General features: G+C 37.3%; 1 protein-coding gene across 1 annotated transcript in view; it reads right to left on the reverse strand.

The window, feature by feature from the left end:
- Nucleotides 1-18,978, reverse strand: part of LOC131037323 (uncharacterized) — a 56,105-nt gene that overhangs the window by 10,068 nt on the left and 27,059 nt on the right. Inside the window, exons 2-5 of the mRNA XM_057969428.2 lie at nt 17,654-17,740; nt 9,137-9,328; nt 8,918-9,004; nt 8,729-8,800 (exon numbers count right to left, since the gene is read on the reverse strand). Coding sequence (XP_057825411.2) covers nt 8,729-8,800; nt 8,918-9,004; nt 9,137-9,328; nt 17,654-17,740 — 438 coding nt within the window. The remainder of the gene's footprint in view (nt 1-8,728; nt 8,801-8,917; nt 9,005-9,136; nt 9,329-17,653; nt 17,741-18,978) is intronic.

The raw sequence follows: 18,978 nt of genomic DNA on the forward strand, positions 1-18,978 counted from the left end.
AAAAAATTGTTGGATCAAAACAGTTGTTAATGATGCAAGAGCTGTGCAAATGCTCATCTACAACCACCACACTTCACATGCACTCCTTGAGAGCTTCTCCAAGAAGGAATTCTCAAAACCTATAGAGACTAGATATGCATTAAATTAATAAATTTTATTCTCTTGGAAAGGATGCTTGACTTACAATAGGCATTGCAACTAATGGTTATGACAACAGAATGTCCAATATACAAAGTACAAGGAAGAGGGTGAAGGATGTGATGAAGAGTGATGTTTCCTGGGTGATGCAAACTTTATTGTCTCCATCAACACTCCAATTTTTAAAGTGATTAAATAGGGGGATGCTGATGCACCTAACCTTGGAGAGCTGCATGAGTGAGTTGATACTATGCTTGACCAAATGAAGGTTGGTGTGAATCAAAGAGACCCCACATTGCAATTCTACAATGAATATATTCAACCAGTCATTCATCACAAATGAGAGAAGCTCACCACTCACTTGTACATGGCTGCCATGCATTGAACTCGAAGTGGTACATGCAAAGGCCTAATAGAATAACACCTATATGAGATGTTGAGGAGAGGGCAAGGTTCAAAAGGCTATTCAAAAGGTGTATGATTCTACATATGCCAACATCATTTGTGGAGCGGGCAAAATTTGTCACTCTTAGGGGATCTAATGAGGCCAAGATAGATAGAGAGACTGTGGCACAGGAGGACCCAATTTTGTTGTCAGTCATGTATGGGCCTACTTCTTTGACAACTTCTCTAGCCATTTGTTTGCTATCCCAAGTTTCTAGTTCTTCTCCTACTGAGAGGAATCAGTCTACTTATAGCTTAGTCTACTCCATTAAGAGGATCAGGTTTACCTCTAGGAGGATAGATAAGCTTGTGGTTGTAAATAGTGCCTTGCATCTCATTTATTGCAACACACTTATGTACAAGGAGAGTCCAGCATGAGAGTCCAGATTATTGATGGAACGTAGAGCCAAAGGAACTATCACAGGTTGATGATAATGTTACACAAACAGGTCTAGTTAATATAGTTTTGGAGAAGCTTGAGCATGTGGAGTCTAACACTTCTAGTGATGAGGAGTTTAGGGATGATTAAAGGCATCAATTTCGGCCATTCAGTCATTTTGAACATTGTAATCATAATTATAAAATGTTGAATATAATATGAATCAAGGATGTAAAACTCTGTGGGTTTCTGGAAAACTCACGAGTGCTTGCAAGCCCTAGTCAAGCGCGAGGCGCTCGTAGGAAAACTCGGCAAAGAGTTCAAAAAAAACTTGCCGCGATTTTTTCCCGTCTAAATCGCCGAAAATCACCATAACTCGTCCAAAAACCCGTCACCAAAAAAAATTTTAAAAAAAATTTTAAGTCACAAAAACAGAAAACCTATTTCGACATTTCATTTTTGCATGACGTTAGGCAAGCGACAGGAGCGGATAAAAACACAACTTTTGCATGATGGCGAGGCAAAAATCCGCCAGACTAGGGCACGATTGGAGGAAATATTTGTGCAACTAAGGCATGATTTCAAGTTTCAAGGCAGATTTGAACAAGGGTTTTTTTCTATGATTAATTAATTTAACACTGTAATTTTAAAGTTTTTAAAAGTGTTCTAAACTTCTAAGTTTTAAATTTTTAAGTTTAGTGTTATCAGTTATACGATCTAAACACTTAGTATTTTGTATTATTAATAATAATACTGTTATTTTAAATAACAGTGTTAATATATTAAATTATTAACATTGTTATTTAAAAATAACAATGTTAATAACTTAACAATTAAAATTTAATTTATTAAGTTTATTCAGACTTTAAGACTGTTATTTTTTAATAATAGTGTTAAAAACTTATTAACAACACTATTATTTTATACTGTTGTTTTTAAATAATAGTGCTAATAAGTTTTTAACACTGTTATTAAAAAATAACAGTGTTAAGTTTTTAATATATTAAGTTATTAACACTGTTATTTTATAACAGTGTTAATAACTTAATATATTAAATTGTTATTAACACTGTTATTCACTATTAGTCTATTATTAATAACTGTGTTATTGTAATATAGCTAGTAATGTAGGAAATTGGATTTTTTTTTTCTAAATGTTGGCTCTCTGTTTTGCAGCTTGCTAGGTTCCCTTCCTACTTTGCTAAAAGCAAATGGCTTCTACAGGTGGAAATGGTGGGTCTAGTGGCAGAAAGAGAGACCCTTGTTGGAAATATGTGATACCAGGCAACAAACAAGGAGAGGTCATTTGTATCCATTGCACTAAGCTTATGAAAGGTGGCATTAATCGACTCAAATATCACCTTGCAAAGATTTAATGCCGAGATATCAGACCATGTACTAAATATCCTGAAGAGGCTACGAGGGATGCAATAGCAACGCTTTATGCATATGATCAAAGGAAGGCAACAAAAAGGAGAACAGCATAGGCAATGGCAACCCCAAGGGCAGATTTGAGTTCTATAGGGTCACATACAAATGTGGGGGCATCTAGTTCTTCCCTTGGGCCACGGATATGAGGAATGGAAAGTGTGGGCAGACATATGGAAAACTACTTTGTTCCACGTAACACTCTTGGTGCACAACCTGGATTGCAAGGCACTAAATGGAATAAAGAGGCTCACCAACAGGCAAAGGTGGCGTGTGCTAGATTTTGGATCTACAATGATATTTCATTCAATGTTGTTTCTAGTCCATATTGGAACCATTTGGTCACCGCATTGACTGTGGCAGGTAAGAGGTTCAAGTCCCCAAGTCATTATGAGATGAGTGGGCCATTATTGCAGGATGAGGTCCAAAACATTCAGGCATTAGTGGAAGAGCAAAGGAGTATTTGGGAAAAAAATGGCTGCACCATTCTTTCTAATGGGTGGACAGATGGTAGGAATAGGACACTCATCAACTTTCTAGCTACTTCAAGGGGACAGTTAGTATTTTTAAAATGAATTGATGTCTCCAATGAAGTGAAGAATGCAGAGACGTTGTGCAACATGTTGGATGAGGTGGTGATGGACGTGGGAGTGCAGAATGTCATCCAAGTTGTGACTGATAATGCAGTTGCATATGTGGCAGTCGGCAAATTTCAAATGGCTAGGCATCCGACATTATTTTGGAGCCCTTGTGCTGCCCATTGTCTTGACTTGCTCCTTGAGGACATAGGGAAACTAAGTTGGGTGAAGAAAGTGGTTGAAGATGGAAGGAATATCACCAAATAAATCTACAATCACACATGGGTCTTGAATCTTATGAGAGAGCACACTGATGGTAAGGATCTTGTGCGATCGAGGGTCACACGCTTTGCTACCAATCTCCTCACCTTGCAAAGCATACTAGTTGCATTGCCCAACCTGAAGCGGATGTTCGTGAGTGAAAGATGGTTGGGGAGTCCTTATGCTACGCGCCTGAAGAACTCAAGGTTGTGGTTGCCATTTTTTATTCTAATTTTGCCAAGACGGTGGAGGAGATCATCAATGTAAGTTTTGAAACTTTAATTGATGATTTATTATGTAATTTTTTAATATTACAATCTGCTGATTTTATTAATTTTTTTATATGTAGGTGTCGGAACCCTTGGTGAGGTTGCTACAAATGGTAGATGGGGATCATAACTCCATGGGGTACCTATATGAGGCCATGGATAAGCCCAAAGAGGCAATTCAACACTTGTATGGGTCAAATAAGACCAAGTATGAACCCATATGGCGCATAATTGATCGGAGGTGGAACCATCAACTCCACTAACATATTCATGCTGCTGCCTACTGCTTGAAACCCAAGTTTTTCTACACCCCGAGTTTCAAAGTAGATGCAAAGGTTAAAGTTTGCCTCAAAAAATGCATTCGGAGATTAGTTGATGATGAGAACATTCGAGACTGATACTTTATGAGTTGCCAAGCTATAAGAAGGCCACAGGGCCTTTGTTTTCTTCACCTGATTGCAAACGTAGGAGAGACACCCTACAACTAGGTAAAAAAAAACATATGTTTAATTTTATTTTACCATTTATTTATCTTTAAGATTATTAAAATCTTTACAAGTTATAAATGACATTTTTTATCCTTGCAGATTTGTGGTGGGAAGATTATGGTGCCACAATGCCTAATCTTCAAAAGCTTGCCATCCGCATATTATCGCAGCCTTGTAGTGCTTCTGGTTGTGAGCGCAACTGGAGTGCTTTTGAGGCCATCCACACAAAAAAGTGCAATAGGTTGACTCAACAACGCTTGAATGATCTTGTTTGTGTGCAGTACAACCTTTGATTGCATGAGAAGGTGTAATATCCCAGTTATTTTTTTTTTGTTTTTAGGCCAATAACAACCATCCACAACAAATAACCCGTTAAGGTTAGAAAACATAAACTGAAAACTTGTTGAAGATTGCAACCCTTCCACTTTTTGATCACCAAGTGCCCAATGTGGGAAGGTGAGAGCATATAGTGAAGAGGGGATCGTTAGATCTCAAACTGTTGAAAGATGAAATGAAATACAATGTTGGGCGGCAAGCCAGCCCCTTCTGCTTATCCAGCGGGAATGCAAGAAACTTGGCGGTGAACCAGCCAAGAGAAACACACAAGGCACAAATCACTCGACCGCAATATTTCAGCGGGAGAACTGAAATTACAAAGCAAACTCAACTCAACCGCTTATGCAGCGGGAGGACCATTACAATCAGACATCACTCGACCACTTATGCAGTGGGAGGATTGAATTACAATTTACTTGAAAATAGGCGGCAAGCCAGCCTCTTCCACTTTTCAGCAGGGTGAGATTTACAAGGCAGAATTGGTTGGTAGTACTACTACTTAACCTTACAATAATCAAGATAATGTGAGAAGAGAGTAATGCTAAACATCCAATTAAGAACATGAAATTTCTGCTAACATCAAAAATCTGCAGGCTGGAATTGCAAAACCAGCAGCCTGTGGATTCACTCAAACGCTCATAACTCTCTCATTACTCACCCAATTCACCCAAAATCTGTTCTAAACAATTGCTATACCCGCCACAATGAGAACACACCCAAGGAAAGCCATTGAAACACCCATATTTATTTTGCACGCTTCCCAATGCATTAACTAAACCCCACGCCTAACCTGGGAAGTTCGATTTTCAATATAAAAAATCCACACTCAAAATAAGATGCTAAAAACTTACAATATGCATCACCAGTGGTAGGAAGGAAGGATGAGACGGTACTCAAAATGATGGAATCACCTGGCCAAGAGGTGTGAGCAAAATACACTTTCAGCAGTCCCACGACCAGCAACCAGAAAACACTCCAATCTCAATCAGAACTCACTCACCAACAACACTGGGAATACATGAACACAACTAGGTACTATCTTGCAAGTACGAAACTGAGACTTAGCTAGGAAGCCACACTTCGAAGCTCAGATTTTTCAATCGCCAATTCGGCAGCATAACAATGCAAATTCATTTGATATCCAAAAAGAGAGCCCAAGGCTCTTATTTATAACTTCTTGCTCCACCAAATTCAAATGCAAATGCACACAAATTCGCCCAAATTACATGTCCTCCAATGCACCCAACACATTTGAATTTAATTAAACATGCCCCTTCAAAATGGCATCCACTTATTTCCAACTCCCTAGGCAAAGTTCGAACTTTTGCTAGGTGAACAACTTGCAATATTAAAACAATATGAACATGACATGTTTAATCATTTTCAGTGCCACCTAAGGGAAATAATGATATTAGTAGCATATATTTATCCCTTTTCCCTAAGTCACCCAAAACACGATTAATCAGTAATAAAATGTTAATGTTTGTAGCTTCAGTCGAATGATCATTTAGAATACATATAATATATGTTGATTAATAATAATATATTATTATGTTATATTATTATATTATTATTAATCATATAAAATCTAATATTCAATATTAATCTATTATATTATTCTAAATTAATAATTGATTGATGAAACATTATAATATTGATTAAATTATTATAATTAAAGGAGAGACATGTCCGTTCAAGGACATGCCTCTCCAAAGGAATATATATAGTATAATTTTATTCAATTTGAGAACACATAGAATTCCAAGAATGCAAGTATCAGATTGAATCAGATATATACATTAAAATACATCCAATAAAACCTAGGAAAATCAACATAAAATAATTAAATATCAAACCTTAGGATAAGGAATTAATATTTAATTAAATAACTTATAACTCCAACACTGATTAATACCAAAATCAAGGATGAAGTTGTGTGATGAAGACCACTGAACTGTGCTGAGTCAGAACCCTATCCGAGACTGCTAAAAATAGAAATGCTCAACACAACCACTTACTAAAAATAGTAAGTCAAGAAATACTGCTCCGAAAAACATAATCTTCGCACCCAGAGAAAGAGCTTGGTAAGCTCAATAGAACTGCACCAACCAAACAACCAAACCCTAACTTACTAAAAATAGTAAGTTTTGACTTCACCAAAGAATCAAATGCATGTTATGCCACCCTGGAGTTCATGGAAAACCCAGAAGGAAACCATAAGCAGAACTGAAGAATTCCCTCCTGACAAACCCTAGAAAGCTCGTGCAGAACTCCACAAAAATTGGAAACACTAATTCTCCTTTCCAAATAGCCTACAGGTCTCTAGAATAGGCCAATGGACCACTGAATGCACATCACTGAGAAGGGGACATTACAGAAGGTGCAAGGGCAAGATTCACATAAGGCACTTGACTTGGATGACACTGATCCATATTCAATAGAATGGGTTGTTGCTCCTGATAATGCTGATAATGATTTGGATCCATTCCTTATCGATGAGCAGCTAAGTGAGTTGTAGAGGGCAGGAGAGGAATGGGATGCGGAAGTGGCAGTGCGTGAGGAGGAGCGTGAGGTTGATCATGCAACAAAGGCACCTATTGAGGATGTTGCCACACCTTCAACACCACCCCCCCAGCGGCAACAATCTGTTTTGAGCTTTAGTCGTAGGCGCAATTTATGATTTCTCATTTTCATTGATACCAAAACTTGAACTTGATATGTAATCGGAATTTCAGAGGTTGTAATTGTTTTGTGGTCTATGTCACTATGATACATTATTATGTATTGAACTCTAATTCATATGTTGCACTTGTTTTTTGGTTTATGCTATATGTATTTAACTCAAACTTTGATTTATATATCATGGAAATCAGTAAATGTTCTACAAATTTGGTGCAAATGTGTGTTTTTGAATAATTTTTTTTTTTTAAAATGAATTTTCAAATGTTCGATAAAGTTGCCGAGCTTTTCCCCAAGTTTTGGCGAGTCTCGAGTTTTTAAAAAAAATTGGGCTTGTCGAGAGTCTGAGTTTTTCAACTATGATATAAATTATAAATTCAACATTTTTGTTGATAATATTCAATTCAAATGTTCAATGCAATCGTTGCAATGTTTAATATTTAGCAGCTTTAATTTACTTAGTAAGCCAAAGTTTCATTTGTAAATTTGTATTTTTCAGTTCTTATACTTATTTCTTATGCATCTTTTTATAAATAAATTTTCAAGAACTATATGTATTTGTGTCACCCCCTCACCATCATTCCCAACCTTAGGCTCTGAGCCATCATCCCCAAAACTCAATCCACACAGACCAGAAAGGTTGAGATAGACTGACCATTCATACAAAGGTGTGTTCACCCACTAAGCCCAGAAGTGATGTTCCCAGCAACAAAATGTAAAGAATATTTCCAAGCTTCTGAGGCATCTGCACTTACCCTTTAAACTGAGATATTTAAGATTGATTTTTAACTTTGAAAGAACTGTCACCAGCATTGACAAAGTATGTTTGACATCCAGGAATCTTATTAAGAAGCTGAAGCAGTGTGCTTGTATAATTTATCTTTTATGTTTGTAGAGCATCTCAATCATATCATAATCTAGATCAAGGGTATTTAAGTTGGACAGCATAAGGAAACATTGCAAGAAGAAACCTCATGTTTCCTATGCTCTGATTTCATTCAACAGGACACTCGGTATACTCATACTGGTAATCCTGATCCCAGGGGGATATCTTGAGGTAAACCTGCAGAACAAGAGTTCTTCCATGATATAAGGTTAACGCTTAAGTATGGAACACGGGCACACAATATGAAACACAGACCCACAATATGAAATCAGAATGCAGTGTCAGACAATCTTAGGTATTATATATCATTAACTCAAAGGAGATTTATACAAAAATGCTAAAATCTCTTTAAGCAGAGCCAGGAAATTCACTAAGGGTGGAAAAACGCACAAGATTAAAATGATCCAATATGAGTGTATTGCAAGACTGAATTCATAATTAGTATTTGTGTCCCCTAAGTGCACAACTCTGGTGCTACTGAATGTTTTTCCCTAAGTTGTTGGAATCAAAAAAGAATTGAAACAGCAATAATTCTGAGTTTAACAACACTGGCATATATGTTGAGTTTAGCACCACTAGCACTTTAAGAGTTTATAGAGTACAATAAGTTCTTAAAGAATTTTGGGGATACTCTTTCATAAAAAGATACATTTCTCATATTGAATTAAAACATACTCCTGTGGCTTATCTTGTTTAGCAATGATAACTACAGATGTCAGACACTCACAAGTTGTCATGAAAACATGTGCTACAAAATCATTATCAAATTTTGAATATGGAATGCAATTATGTTTAAAATAAAATCAGTGAGAATCTTGAACAAAATGCCAACAAATGCGTACCGCAGCTTTTGCTGCTTCATGGGAAGCTAATGCAATATCCAGCATAAGAAGACAGATACGTAGAGCTGTTGTCTGCACATATAAATATTCACTTGCCAAATGAGAATAGAAACATTTTCAAACCAATTGAGATAGCATTGAGAGAAGTACTATAGACATAAAAAGGCATAAGCAGACCATGCAACATACCTCATCAATTGGCTCTATATTCTGATATACTGGTTCCAACACTGACATGGCATTTTCATAATGTTGGAGATTATATAAGATAACTGCCTGCAGACACACAAAAAATGAGAGTGCTATAATAAAACAACAGATATCTGGAACACAAAACTGAAAATTCAATTAGAGTACTTCCAAGTTCCAATAAATAACTACACGCAAATATCAGTTCACAAAACATACAGTATTAAGTGTGGCAATGGATGTATCATATTCCTCCAAGTATGTAACACCATCTGAATTAGAAGACGTGGATGCTTGTTGAGCACCAGGCACACTGCTGGATTTAGGCACCAATGTACTGCTATTGTTTGAATTGTTGCTTATTCCTTCAACTTGATCCCCAGCTGCACGGGCAAGTTCCTCATTCTTCTTCTGCACAGACATGCATATAATTTTAAAATGAACTACTAAAATAAAATAAAAAATCATTGTCAAGTTTCAATTTCTCATTATAACTGAGATTACAATTTTATTAAATCCATAAATAACCATAAATTTAAAATCAGTGTTTCACGGGCGTTGGGGACGGGGGGACGCGTTTCCGGGACAGGGGGACCAAGGGCCTAAGTTTGGGGACGGCGGCGGGGGAGTGGCGGGGTGGTGCTGCTGATATAGTTATACATATACATATAGTACTTGAAAAACTAGTTTTGAAAAGATGTATGACAGTATTACAGTATAAGAATTACATTTCAAATGAGACTATAGGAAATTTGAAATACTAAATCTAGATACCAAGATTTCTTCAATGCTAATTGTGTTGTAATAAGGAGCCTAATCAGACTCGGAGGTTAAATTTTCCCTACTTCTATCGGCGCAGTCTCCCCCTATATTTTTCAACGGGGGTTTGGGAGCAGCACCCCCAAGTTGGGGTCAAGGGGCAGCGCCCCTTGCGCGTCGCGATACAGGGCGGGGTTGAGGGGCAGCGCCCCGCGAGGCCAAAAATACTTTTATTATTTTCTAAAGGCGTCGGGTGTTATTTTTCTATTGGCCCACATCCAATTAGGGTTTCCCCTTAACCCCCAAAAAAGTCACTTTTTTTTAATTGCATATACGTGGGGGCGATGGAAGACGTTTGGGCGTCGAAGGACGGGGAGACGCGGGGACGTCTCCCCATCTCCAGCAGCGCTTGGGTGGCGGTGGCGGGACGGCGGGGGGCGTCGCGTCCCCGTCCCGGAGAGGTCCCCGTCTCCGAGACGCAGCCAAAAGAAGGGGGGGGGGACGCGTCCCCGTGGAATACTGTTTAAAATAATTCATTGTAAAGAAAAACATTATAGAAAGCAGTCCAACCAATGAGAGACTTGGTAGGCAAAACATAGATGAAAGATTTATGTTATGGGGATCCCCAGCATGTTGACCCAAGTTAGAAAAGGAATAGTAAAAGTTATGCAGGGAACTTGGTTCTCATTTAAATTGTTGTAAGGCTTAAAAATAGTCATGTTCAAGAAGGGCAGAGGTTCACCAAAGTTTAAAATTTCATGCAAATTCGAAACTATATAACATTCAAAATTAGTAACAAGTTAAATAAAAAATGGATTAGAAGAGATATTCCAAAGACAAGCTAAACAGCAATTAGAAATCAGATTCATCGTGATGTGTGTAAAGAGAAAGTGGTTTTAGCTCTTAAGTTTCTACAGTATAGACATTCCAGCCTGTAGGTTCTAAAATGACAATTTTAACATCTTAAAATCCAAAATTTGTTACATAAACGAGTTGATACTGACAAATACAATAAGTACCACCACCCTGGTATGATGAATTTGCAGTACCAATACCAATACGGTAATCTATATATTCTAAAGCACATTGGTTGAAGAGTATAAAGAAGAGACAGCATGCACATGGGCTTGAAAACAGTGTTTGTGAAGCAAAAAGAAGGGCCAACATCATGGCCAAAGTGTTGACCAGACACTAGCAGGGTTGGTAAAACAGGTTTTGCACTCCATTAGAAGTTTTGAGGGTTGAGCAACCCTACTTGTGCTTTAGTTGTAGTCAATTGTGTACATCCCAATAATAATCAATCCAAATTTCACACACTCATTATTGACCTGCCATTTAACTGAAAATTAGGAATCTGAAGAAAAATCCCTACTAGAATTCAACTGGTTTGATATTTTTCAATTTGGACTACCAATGGCAAGAAGCTGAACACGTTAATTCACAATTTGGTAACAACTTAACAAGTAGTGAAATCTTCTTTCTATTCAAAATAGAGAGGATATTCCTAGGGTGCCCTGACTGCCTTCTTTCCTTGAAAGAAATCATCAATAGAGCTGTCAAAAAAGATATAAAATGGCAATCCATTCAGAGCACTTGGAGTTCACTGATCCAAAATTTGGACGGGTTATACAGATCAGGAAGATTTCATAATCGAGTATATGCCGCAAGCAAACAATAGGCTGCTGCAGGTCTTCAGAAACATGCTGTAGGTGTCCAGTACGCCACTGCAGGTGTTATGTTTGCACTCTAAACGGCATGGAGCCTCTTAAAGAGTTGTTCCTGATTTTGTGCAGGTCATTATGGCAGTGTTTTTCTGTTGGAATCATTACTGGAGCAATTCTCATTACTTTCAGCAATGCTTCGAGTGCCAAAAAGGATGAGTGCAAAATGGCTTTGCAGGCATCTTTGAAGTGCTCCAGAAGATCATAATGGTGTGTGAGGCAAAAAGCAACAGCTGGAAAATGTTAAGGCAGATGATTATGAGAAGTAACAGTTTGGTCTCATAAAAAGCAGTTATTTGACTTTGTTTTGGCCACATTTATTTTCTCAATCTTGACTGCGTCAGTTAGGGTGTCTGCTGATTTGTGCATCGTTGTCAGCCTATTTCTTTGCCAAGGAGACGCAATGATTTGTTCCTTTTGGTAGGCAACAGTCCCGGTATTGCCACTGGTTGTTATGCCTAAGAGATCATTTGACTTGACCACACAGGAGTTTGCCAGACAGCTGAGCAAATACTCATGGGAAACAGTTGGCATACCAAGGAACCACTTACCTTCCACTGCTAAGAGGCCAGGGGAGGGTTTAAGTCAATCAAGGAGTCTTTGGCACGGCTTGGTTGGTTCATTAGAGACTCTCTATGTTGTTTTCAAAGAAGGGAAGAAGGTGTTTAGGGTTCTAGTGACACACAGGAGCAAAGTTGAGACAGAGGAGGTTGTAGGGTTAACGTACAGCTCCATTAAGACCAATATGGCAAATCTCCAGGTATTGCAACTGATTTAGTGAATGGGACATTTGTAGCATACCCAACCTGGGGTTCTTTGCCCATTTGGATTTTCTCTGTATGAAAATCTATAGTGTGTGTGTTTTGCCCATTGTATGCCTTGCTATCTCCTTTATGTTATTAAACACTTAAATACTTCTGCAAGTTGATTAAATCCTTAGGGCAGGTTACTGAGGCTTGTAAGTGAAGACCTAGCTTAAGATAAGTTGTGTTTTATGTATCTCTAGGGTTATAATTTATAAAACCATTGATTACCGATCAATTACTTCCACAACAGCTCAAACCTAAGATGGCTTTCCATGTTAAGTATTTCTTATAGATTTTGGCTAGCACCGTCATTCATCATTGATAGTCATTAGACACACGGCTTGAGGATTTCCCTTAGCCAATTAAAGATATACACTCCAAACAGCTTTAAGTTTAAGTTGAAGATGACCATATCCTACGTGAAGACTCGATTTGTTGCCCCTACTCAAATAAAATCAGACTAGGAAGTGCCTTATTTCAAGTCTCCTATCTCTCTACCACCAGACCCAGGTCATTGTTTGTGCCAAGATAATGATGCTTTGGGAGGTTGTCACTCTTGGAGATAGATCCTTACAAGAGCCCCTTATTGTTTGTGCCAAGATAATGGTGCTTTGGGAGGTTAATACTCTTGGAGATAGATCCTTACAAGAGCCCCAAAAGCTTCCAGGCCGATACATCCTTCTTTCAAACACATAGGAGAAACTAAGCACTCCTCAATTAATGTCAATTCTCACCCATAGTTTAGTAAGACCATGTCCCTCTTCAAATGCATTGCTAAAGCATTCCAATTCCCCCAATGGCATTCTAGACAACATCAATCCAATGTTACCTAGTCTGCAAGGTCATTCTAATACTAGTATGACTACTAGAGGATCACCTATTTCCTTTCTACAATTGGATGTTCTTCATCCATGGACTTTAGGAGTCTCCAAGAGACATTGTTTGGATCGCCCAAAGATAAGCCAGCCAAGCCCACTTAGCATTGGCCTAGGTTACCGAATCAGCAAATATACAGGCCAATTTTGGATAGGAAAAGTCTCACAATCGGATCCTCATTTAAATCACCTATGGATTCGATCAAGGCTCCTTTTTCTTGCACTCAAAATGATCCCTCCCGTTGCCAGTCAAGTCCAACTGATTCATAGTGAGTGATTCTAGGATGGGTGTGATTTTCGAAGTTTAATTTCTTTTTGGATTCGAAGAAGCCCTACGTTGTATCAGACAAATGACTGCGAATGGGTAAGATCCTAAGCCTCTTTCTATGCAAAAGGGATGATTGTTGTTAAACCAACCCCAGCTATTCCCATGCCCGGTGTAGTTGCCTATGCCCCCATTATAATGATACAATTCTTCAATGACTACAATTAGTTGAGTTGCGCGGGTGAATTATATTTATTTTGCTATAAATATTAAACTTTAGTTACTATTCAGTATTCATATATATTTTTAAATAAATTAAAAAATAAAATATTATTATGATTTAGATAGTATTCTATTAATATAACTTTTTTTATATACAAAAAAATAATCTGGAACTATTTTTATATAATATATATATATATATATTATATTGTGGGGTTGTACCTGTATCGCAGCGGTTGTAGGCTGCGTGGGAGGTCTCGGGGTCGAAACCCCCGAGCCTCGAGCCATGCCGTCCCAGCTGGGTGGTACGGTGAGGTGGAGGTTTATCCCGCCCCCTGCTGACTGTGACTGTCCGTAGGTCCCCCATCCCAGAAAAACATCTGCTCTGCCCCGCTAGTGCCAACAGACCAATCTAGTAGCCCATATCAAGAGAAAGGCCTAGCACAAATGTAGGGTAAAGTTTGATGTCGGCTCTCACTGTCAATGGCTCAATTGATGGTTTCTCTCTGTTTGTTGGCCAATGGAAATGACGGCTGGTGCTCTCAAGTCGTACAGGTGCTTCATCGAGGATGCCTTGACTCACGACATGGAGATGAGGTCCTCCCATGTGATCTCACTGGTTCATAGCTCCAATCAAAAGCGCTTGCCCTTATAAAAAATATATATATATATATTGTAAATATATATTTTATTTATTTATATTTATATATTTAAAATTATATATTTTATATGTTTTCTTCATTGACATACATAACCTTCTCAAAAAAGTATTGTCGTACCCACGTTCAGTATCTACGTACCCATACCTATATCTGTACCCAATTCAGTAACCTTAGGTATTGGCTATTCTCACAAGAATATCATCAGATCTTACATTTGTCGTCATAGTGGTTAATGATGTGTTGTAAGTCTCACATTGAAACTCAGATTTTAGATAATCTTTGCCCTTAGTCTATCTTACCAAGTTCCTTGCATATAAATGTTGTTCTACAACTAAACAGGAGTGGGGTCAAAATAATGAATAATGTTGTGCCCGACCTCGCCCTACTAGAGACACCAAAACAATGGGTCACATACAACTACCACCACACCAATAGCTTAAGTTATCAATGAGCATGCAACATACAAACCAAGCAAGGGTTGAGGATCTTGCACCCCAACAATTACAATGATTGAACAACTTCTAGGAGGTGGGCCTTTTCTTTGGCATTGTAGTCACTACTAGGCCAAATATAAGAACTCGTGTAATTGAGTGAAAGCTCACTTATGTGTTATGACCAGCCATGGAACTAAAGTTTGTAAAGGGTTGAACACGGAGGGGTTACCAGATGAACAAACTATGACATATATCAAAGAACAAGAAGTTGATAGTGAGAGAGAGAGAGAGAGCAAATTTAAGATAGATCATCCTTTATCGAAGAAAGTATCACATATGCCACCTACAAGGCTCCTCCTATAGCATTCTTTTCGTGGAGAAACCATCTTTCCAAGAAGAATATCCCTCTTTTTTCCTCGCAAAAGATGCCCATTGGATGAGACATTTAAAATGAAGTGAGTAGCAATGTACATGCATACATTGCATGTTGCATTGATGCCAATGATCTTCTTTCCAACCTAGTGAAATCAACATATTGGCAACAAATGGTGATGGCAATCAATCAAACACCCTCATGTTACACCAGTCCTAAGTATAAGAAGGTATAGACAACCTTATTGGCAAAGGAAAAAAAATCATGGAGCCATCACTAAAATCAATCAAGGATTCATTTCCAAAATCCTCGTTGACTCCATAAGATGGCTGGTGCTAAGAGAGTTGTCCAGGTCATAGTGGACAACATACAAATTTCAGGGCAGAAGGTGCTTTTGTTGAGGAAAGGTACAAGCAAATTTTTTGGACACCATGTACCATCCACTTCCTCAACATGGTGATGCAAAATACTGGCAGTCAAATAGACTGTATGAAATAAATGAGATTCAAGAGAGGTGATTTAAACGCTTGTGACAAAACATCATATGTCACAGTGTGTCTTCAAGACCTCCTCCCATTTGGAATTGTTGAAGGTAAGTTTATGAATTTCAATATTTATTTAAATTTTTTTTATGATATTTACTTTTTTTTTTAGTTTTATAGCATGGCATATATCATATAGCATTGAATTATCAATTATCTTTACCACTATCATAGTAACAAGTATCATAGTTTTGGTCATGGCCTCTATCGAGGGCTTCTTCACAATTCACAAAGCTATCTATGATGATTGTAAATTTGTATGTTCAAGTACAATTGACCTTTTGGGCTTTTGAGGATATCTGTGGACATTAATATAATTTATTTATCTTTCTATAACATATATTACACAAAATAGTGGACATTGTATTTGCAAGAAGAATTTCATATTCATGCAACCTTGTTAGAAGAATAAATTGACGTTAAGAAATCAGCTTTTCTACATCTTTACAACAGTTCACAATTTCTCTTTGTTTATATCTAAAACCCAAGAATATATAGATAGAAAGATGACCAGTTTTAGAATGCAAGTTTAATATAGATGGAAAGTGAAACGACTAACTTCAGTAATCAGCTGTATTGTTCCCAAATACTGAAGCTGAAAATCACTGGATTTCAGACGTTTCACTTTTATAAATGTAGTAAAGCTATTAGGAAATTGTTTATATATTAGCCTGGTAATTGGATTCCATGGAAGAAGATGACAGCTAAGTTCAAGCTTGAAACCAAGACAAATTCCCTTTCTCAAAATTTAAAACTTGATTCCCAACTCTTCACGATAATAAACTTGTTAGATCCTTTACACATTATAATGTGATAGGTGTTGGAAACTGGCAAGCTTCTTTCCCTCACAAGCCTGTAGAATCTTACCAGTTGTAATAGCCTTTGCTTGACACAGAGAATATGCTCCATGGCAGGTGGATGTTTCAATGCAGTTTTTCAGCTTGGATAAAATACTTGAAAGTACTTAGGAGCATCCAAAACCCCAAACCAAGCCTAGAAAGGTTGTTTGCCTGGCCCTTGATTTACTTGTCCTTTTTTCTAGAGTGCAATCTCAAGAATCTACAGCCTCACTTATATTTTTCTGGCCAATTCAAATAAGCCATGTAACTTTAATAGTCAAGTCCCAATGCCAATGAGCTTAGAAATGGGCAGGATATTTCTTTCAGACAACTTGCTAACACTACTTGGATATTAACTCTTTTCAAGACTCGTTCTAAAGTTTATCTTAGGTAAATGCTTAGGGTTAGAATTCTGTAATTACTTTGGATTCTAGAAGCATCAGAATTACGTTGTATTTGGCAGACCAACAAGCTCAAGATTTCTTGGGTGGTTGGACAATCAAGGATTTGAAATATGAAGAACCAATGCCAGATAGAAAGGCTGCCATGGAGTCCATCCTTTCAGATAGATACATATCAACTGGAACAACAACAATTGCATGCTTCACAATGTTCAAAAGAAGAACCAAGGTTGTATTCTTCAGTAATCCTGCAACCCTATTCAAAGATCCGAGGGGCCTTTACTTACCCAATCTGACAAATCAGCCTTTACCTATGTGGCATTTGAAGCCTTGAACCTCAATTGGATCCATTCTCCCACTTCCTTAGTCATCTAAGTATTTGAAGTTAGTGTTAACAATGTCTGTACATGCACCAGAAAAATGACAAAAGGTCACTTTTTTTTCAATGGCATCAAGCACCAAAGCAATAGCAGGGCTACTAAGTTAGATGAGATTATCCTAGAGTAGAAATGGGACTCATGAAACACAATGCCTATCAGATAAAGTGGCCTCTTTCTTCCATTTGCTTATTCTAATCCACAAGAGGATTATTTTCCAAAAATTGGTCTGTGCAATAATCATTGCTCCTTTTTTCTTATATGCACTAGCAGAAGATGTTCTTCTATTGCTGTATTAGAACTTATTTTGTTGGTCCCCATGGATATAGTAACCTATGAATGTCACAGGTATGCAATCATTCTGCCCAAGGTTTTTATCATTCTATGTAATGTCTTTAAATTTGAACCTTTATTTTGGATAAGCGAAAGAAGAAAAGGAGTTAAAATCCCTGTTGCTTACCTTAACCTTGTCAAGAACCTCAAGCAGTTTCTGTGGATCTGTACACCCATGAGAATAATACTCTGCCACAGCAATATTATGAAGGACCTGCCATTCCATCAAATCAAAAATATTAAACAAACTGGACAACATTTAACATAATTTGGAGCCACTTTACACCAAATTCTAAAAAGAAAAAAGCATGAATGCTATTATTTAGAAATGTCATAAATGGAAAGAGCACTGTTAGTGGTTTTTAATGGAAGAAAGTCATACTAACAAAACAAAACAAGATTGTGCCACCAAAATAGTGAGCATCCAAAGTGAAAGAAAGTTTCCATAACATGCAATTGTCCATACTAGCTGAGATACTAGACGGTAGAAGAAATAAGTAATGTAAGGGTGTAAAGTGAGAATTTAAAAATTACAATAAATTTAAAAAACAATGTGGGAAGGTGTCATGCAACTCCTATAGAGGAGAAGCCATTTATGGTAACAGTTATCATCAACTCCCCAGAACCTGACTACGAATCTAACATGTAGGACAATTTGTCCATGCAGGGATACTGTTGCAATGTGTAATGATAACTTGATCTAATATTTTGCTTATAGGTAACTTTATGTATAAGTGTTTGTCAATGCAGGGGCATTGTTGCAATGTGAAAAGTAATCTGATCCAGTATTGGTTTAGGTACTTATGTGTCTCATTAACAATTTCGATAGTCCCTACATTTGTCAATTAATGAATTTTATGTTTATGTCAATCGTACTTTTTTATTGAAAAGGTATTTTACATAAATTCTACTTGACCCACATTGAGAAGACAAAAGAACTGAGTTTCAAACAATAGCTAGTGTTATCTTAGAGGTGTGAATTCAATATACCCATTTTCAAATTTCATTAAAGATATTAAAAAAGTTATACAATATATAGGCTCAGAAAACACTTTTAGTGGTGGTATTCAAACTCCTCTTTTTTCTACTTCCAAGGGTCTTCGGCAAGGAGACAACCTAACTCCTTACATTTTTATCTTAATGGCGGAAAGCTTGAGCAGATTTATTAAGCCAACGAGTTAATTGTTTCATAAAGGGATTGTCTTGGACAGGGACCTTGACTCTCAATCCTACCTTCAATTTGTGGATGATACAGCTTTGATCGGGGTTTAAAAAATTAGTGAGGTGATCAACTCCAAGAAAGTCTTGGATACGTATCTGTTTACTTTAGGTCTACAAAATTATTAAGATAAATTCAATATTTTTTCTTTAACACCCCCGTGCTTATCCAGCAAAGAATTGCACATACTCTTCATTTTAGAATTGGGAATCTCCCTCTAGATTATTTGGCTA

The sequence above is a fragment of the Cryptomeria japonica genome, chromosome 3, assembly GCF_030272615.1.
Source record: "Cryptomeria japonica chromosome 3, Sugi_1.0, whole genome shotgun sequence".
In the NCBI taxonomy this organism is placed as follows: domain Eukaryota; kingdom Viridiplantae; phylum Streptophyta; class Pinopsida; order Cupressales; family Cupressaceae; genus Cryptomeria; species Cryptomeria japonica.